Source organism: Vipera berus, assembly GCF_964194415.1.
Source record: "Vipera berus genome assembly, chromosome: 6".
NCBI lineage: Eukaryota > Metazoa > Chordata > Lepidosauria > Squamata > Viperidae > Vipera > Vipera berus.
Genome location: NC_138208.1, coordinates 5,765,901 through 5,771,900, shown reverse-complemented (window position 1 = coordinate 5,771,900; position 6,000 = coordinate 5,765,901). Strand labels below are relative to the sequence as shown.

The window sequence follows — 6,000 nt, the reverse complement described above, 5'->3', positions numbered from 1 at the left end:
AATTATAGACGTCACACCCCCGTTTACTGCATCGCTAACCACTAGTTACTAATATTATTACCAAAGGCAAAACTGACTAATACTGTCTACACATATAAACCTATATAGCTTTAGAAAATTACAGAAGCCCAGTTTAAATGGCCCTACCTGGAACCAGAAATAAATTTAGCCTGTAATCTGATTGCGCATGTATTTGAAAGCAAGGAAGAAAATCCGTTCCTCTTTGTCCTTTCAGATCACAAATGGAACTTTTAAACTGGCAATCAGACTGCCTGTTGTTTTTTTTTTTTAAAAAAATATGCTCACTCTAAGCTATTCTGGGAAGTTCAGCATACAATAACTTCCTCCAGAGCGAAGAGGCAAATGGGGAATTTGGGGAAAAAATTTTTTTTCAATAATTCAAGGATTTTTTTGGGTGTGTGTGTGTGTGTGTCCGGAAAGAGCTTCCCTGAAATAATCCGCCATTGCTTATTAGCCAGGATAGGAACAGGACTGAAAAACTGGCATTCCATCACAATATGTGTGTGTGTGTGTGTGTGTGTGTGTGTGTGTGTGTGTGTGTGTATGTGTATGTGTGTATATATATATATATATACACATACACATACATATATATGTATGTATGCATGTATGTATGTGTATGTATGTATGTATGTATGTATATGTATATATATAATTTAAAACATAAACCTTATTAAGAAGTTCACTGTGTGGTACAAGTCGCCTATACTATAGTGTACTGTGGGAAAAAATATTCATTCTGAGCATAAACATCTTTTCTTTTCTTTTTATGCCTGCTTGCAAAAGCTATATTATTGCGCCACAGTGCACCGTAGCATATGCCGTTTAGTATATATAAAGATCGTTATTAAAACAACCACAAAAGTGCACATACTGAGCGGCAGAGAGCTGGATTAAACAGCCCCACGTTTAAAATAAATACTACAGCTAATTTTTTTTTATCAAAATATCTTACAACGTAGTAACAGTTTACAATTATTGCTCGGCTAAAAAAAACATCACGAAAGAGGACTTGTTGTCTTGCTCGGTAACGCCTTGAGATTCAGCCATGTTTAAACAGCAGTTCCGCGCGGATCCTGGAATCGCTTGAGTAAGAACGCTGCTGGATCTTGCATTTATTCTTTTTTTTTTAAAAAAAAGAAAATTTTACTCATATCTATTAGCTCCCTGGCATAATGCGTTGTCGTTCGCAGTAAGTGTCACTTTCTACTGCAAGCGACAAAATGCTGGTGTGCTCAAGACTCTCTTCCCAAAGGCGGTATATAAAACCTTCTAAATACTTTGTAACACTTATTCAGTAAAGTGATTTCCTGTAACAATAACTTCTTTAGCTAAAAGGGCTTCATTCTTTCACAAATCCATGAAGCCAATCTAAACTTATTTCAGGTGAGCCACAACCGGTGTTGAGATCCCTCCAATTTTGACCTTTTCGGTAACCAAAGCCTGTTGTGGATCCACAATCAAACACACTTGTCAGCTAAAACAAAGTTTACAAAAAAAAATATCTGAAAAGGTAAAATAAATATTTAGATTGCACTAGTCAGTTGTAAACACTTCAGGGTTGTTGTTGTTTTTTCCCCCCTCCCCCTCCGAGGATGTCCGTCAAGAGATTGCAATGACTGAAATCCACCACTGGGGGGCTGCACAGAGGCCGTTGAGTTCTTCAATGCAACGTGTTGGAAGAGGGGTCAGGATTTGATCTTCCAAAGCTGAAATTAAAAAGAGTGGTAAGCAAAAGATTCCCAATTTGACCGCTTGTCCTCCCTAAATTTGCATTTCATAGAGCAGAATATCTGCAGCTCGGGGTTGAGTGGTGGGGTCCTTGGTGCTCTCTGAGCTTGGTGGTTTTCTTGCAGACATTTCACTACCAGACTAGGTAACATCATCAGTGCTAGAAGGGAGGAGGAGGAGGAGGAGGAGGAGGAGGAAGAGGAGGAGGAGGAGGAGGAGGAGGAGGAGGAAGAGGAGGAGGAGGAGGAAGACCGTGGGGTCCTTGGTGCTCTCTGAGCTTGGTGGTTTTCTTGCAGACATTTCACTACCAGACTAGGTAACATCATCAGTGCTAGAAGGGAGGAGGAGGAGGAGGAGGAGGAAGACCGTGGGGTCCTTGGTGCTCTCTGAGCTTGGTGGTTTTCTTGCAGACGTTTCACTACCAGACTAGGTAACATCATCAGTGCTAGAAGGGAGGAGGAGGAGGAGGAGGAGGAGGAAGAGGAGGAGGAGGAGGAAGACCGTGGGGTCCTTGGTGCTCTCTGAGCTTGGTGGTTTTCTTGCAGACTAGGTTAACATCATCAGTGCTAGAAGGGAGGGGTTAGGGTTGTGGAGAGGAGGAGGAAGAGGAGGAGGAGGAGGAGAATAATGACTGTGGGGTCCTTGGTGCTCTCTGAGCTTGGTGGTTTTCTTCCAGACATTTCATTAAACGAGGTAACATCATCAGTGCTAATGAGGGTGTGGGGTTTGCTCTCATTTTATACTAGTGGCTTGCTCTGTCAGTGCTGGTAGATGTTTCATTCCCAACTAGGTAACATCGGTCCTGCACTGATGATGTTACCTAGCCTGGTAATGAAACGTCTTCAAGAAAACCACCAAGCTCAGAGAACACCAAGGACCTCACAGTCCCTCCTCCACGCTTGAAAAAAAATATAGGAGCAAAACCTATCATCAAGTATTTCCACTGAAAGTTGATCAATCGTCATTTAAGTCAGTCAATTATCTAACAGCTTCGAAAGTGGCAGACAATGGCTTTCACTTAAAGCTGTTTTTATTGCAAATCGCTAGTTAGTCGAAGCTTATTCCAGTCTGAAGCGGTCCAAACTCGTTCTCATGTTCCTTTTTTCATTGTTTTTATTTTAACGAGTTCTATTATTTTACTCCTTTCATTTTCTTTTTTAATATTGTAAGCCACCTAGAGAAGCTCTAAGGCGTGGTAGGCGGCAAATAAAATTAACAAATCAATCAATAAAAAAAATATGCCAGGGATCTATGTGTCCATATTTAGGACTGAAATGAAAGAAATTTCACCACACAAATGCGATGGTTGCCGACATATTGTCGTATAGTTCAGAAAAGAACAGATGCTAGTGACAGAAACAAATCAATGCTTTTTAAAATAACAGGCACTTTTCAACATTTATAAATGAAATCACAGTTAACGTTTTTTTAAAAAAAAATTTTTTAAAAATCCAGAAAAGTCAAAGATTAAATTCAAGACGAAATTAGAAAAGTTACCTTTAGGTTAAATCCAAGCAGGTCACTGATTACGCCCGAAACAGCAGACAGAATAACAACTTGTGTTATATTGTAGAGTAGAGGATTCATTGTTAATCCATATAATCTGAAGGGACTGTCCAATTCCTGGGAAGATGAAATATATTTTACGTCATCTAAATGGGAGAAATATTAAGTCATCTACATGGAGGAAATGCAGCTAGTCCTCTACTTACAATGGTTCATTTAGGGTTCAAAGTTACAACGGCATTGGAAAAAATGACCGTTTCTTCGCATGACCGTTGCAACATTCCCCCCCCCATGGTCCCGTGATCAAAATTCGGATGTAATACAACAGTTTTGATTTATTAAAGGGGATATTGTATTATTGATGGTTTAATACGATGGGAAATAGATAACTTTTAGGAAAGAGAACAAGATTATATTCAAATAGATAAAATGTCTATTCTGGATATTATATTTTGTTATGAAGTGAGAGATAAGGGAAATCTTGGTTACCCAAAGTCTGGAAATTATAAATATCAAAGGTTAAATTGTAATATTGATGAGAAATCAAAAATTGGGTAAAAATTAACAACAGGATATGGATTGTTTATGAAGACGGAATGTAATTCAGATATGTATAAGCCAAAAAATTATTGACAAATGTAATGATGATGTTTTTATTGAGTTGATGTAATTAGAACTGCACTAGCTTGAATACGAAACAGTGAATGTTAAGGGAAAAAAAGAAGAAATATCTGATGCTGTAACCTGAGATTTGCACTAAAGATTTTGTTATCGAACTATTGATTAACCCAGTCGCCACGCTGCTTTTCAAATACTCAAATGGAAAATTGGAAAATTAATAAAATATTATTTTTTTAAAAAAAAAATTCAGACGCTTGGCAACTGACTGGTATTTATGACGGTTGCAGTGTCCTGGGGTCACGTGATCCCCTTTGGTGACCTCCTGACAAGCAAAGTCAGTGGGGAAACTGCAGTGATCCGCTTAACAACCGTGTCAAGCGTAAAATGGGGCAGAATTCACTTAACAGCTGCCTTGCTTAGCAATGGAAAATTTTGGGCCCCACTGCCGTAAGTCAAGGACTACTTATAATTACAGGTGGCTATTAAATTCACTTAACTGTCTTGCTTAGCAATGGAAAATTTGGGCGAGAATTACCAGTACTGTTTAAATATTCTTTTTTCACTGATCGTTACGGATTTTAATTTTTGCTAAGGTACACTTGGGCACCTTCTGCAGCAAAAAGGGCAGAATTTAAGGTGTTTAAAGAAAAAATAAAAATCAATAAATCTGAATTGGCAGAAGACAAATGGCAAATTATCGGGGCGGGGGGGGGAAATGAAAATCACAGCCTCCAAGGGAACCGTACTGAGCAAAGCTGGCATGTTTATAGCAACCAAAATCATTTCCACGTTTTAATTCTTACCTTTAATAACTTGGTGGCAAGTTTTAAGACGTTGTTTACCAACGTCAGCTCTTCTTTCTTGTTCGGTTTCTTTTCCATTTTCAAGTACAAGTTGATCTAAGCCACGGCGGAGAAACAGGTGTTACTTAAAGCAAACCATCATCTCAAGTAGCATATTTTTTTTTAAACACGTGATAGTGTTTATTTTTCATTATCATGGCTTTAAAACGTTTATTTGTATAAACAATCCGCAAGTCTCTCTTTAGCCAAGGAAATCTCAGGGCCGTGTATAAATGATGAACCAAATTAAATTAACATTTAAGTGCAGACAGACCTGTCAACTTTTTTTTTTTTAATGAAGAATGGTAAAATGGTTAAACAAAAGACAATGAGCTGACGTGCTTAATAAATGTTTTAAAGCCTTCCTTGGGTGCTTATAAAGGAAAAGGTAAAGGTTCCCCCGCACATGCATGCTAGTCGTTTCCGACTCTAGGGGCCGGTGCTCATCTCCGTTTCAAAGCCAAAGAGCCAGCGCTTGTCCAAGGACGTCTCCGTGGTCATGTGGCCGGCATGACTAGACGCCAAAGGCGCACGGAACGCTGTTACCTTCCCACCGTAGTGGTCCCTATTTTTCTACTTGCATTTTTACGTGCTTTCGAACTGCTAGGTTGGCAGAAGCTGGGACAAGTAACAGGCGCTCACTCTGTTACGCAGCACTTGGGATTCGACCCGCCAAACTGCCGACCTTCTGATCAACAAGCTCAGCGTCCTAACCCATTGAGCCACCGCATGCTTATAAGATACTACTATTTCCAAGGGAAAGCATTTCAAGGGCAGAGCATCAAAACTACAATATTCGCTCCCAAGGACTTTCTTGGTTTTTCCCTTGAAGATGTTTCACTTCTCACCCAAGAAGCTTCTTCAGTTCAGCCTGAGTGATGGAGAATGGGAGGATTTATATTCCTTGCAGTCATCTGGTCATTAGTACTCTTTCTGAGAGTTATGGAGTCCACTTGGGAGTTTATCTGTGTCCTCAGGGTCACCTGAGTGGTGCAAATGGACATGTGGAGCCTTCTGGGAACTGCTGAAAGGACCGTGTCGTAAACAGGAAACGGGTGATGTTGTATCCCTACCCCTCGGTTGAGAGAGGGCTGTTCAATTTTAACCTGGATGGACTCTTTGGCCATTTTTTTTTCAAACCATTCTCCACGATTATTGCAAACAATACTAAAAATGAATCTAAACGCTTAAGAACTGATGTTAAGAGATTGACTGGAGAATCAAGAAAAATATATCTAAAAGGAACAGTACTGAATATTACCCAAGGTCAAACGTTGCA

At 39.5% G+C, this 6,000-nt stretch overlaps 1 protein-coding gene across 5 annotated transcripts in view; it reads right to left on the bottom strand.

Moving 5' to 3' along the window:
* Window positions 1-554: 554 nt before the first annotated feature.
* PHTF2 (putative homeodomain transcription factor 2) overlaps window positions 555-6,000 on the bottom strand; it is a 72,228-nt gene continuing 66,782 nt past the window's right edge. For 4 of the 5 annotated variants that reach the window (XM_081330912.1, XM_081330911.1, XM_081330913.1 and 1 more), the window contains 2 exons: window positions 4,683-4,778; window positions 2,948-3,375 (listed from right to left, as the gene is read on the bottom strand). In XM_081330912.1, the coding sequence (XP_081187038.1) occupies window positions 3,226-3,375; window positions 4,683-4,778 (246 nt within the window). In that variant the 3' untranslated portion in view covers window positions 2,948-3,225. Of the gene's footprint in view, window positions 1,731-2,947; window positions 3,376-4,682; window positions 4,779-6,000 lie in introns of those variants that run through there. The other variant, XM_081330915.1, reaches the window with a different exon arrangement.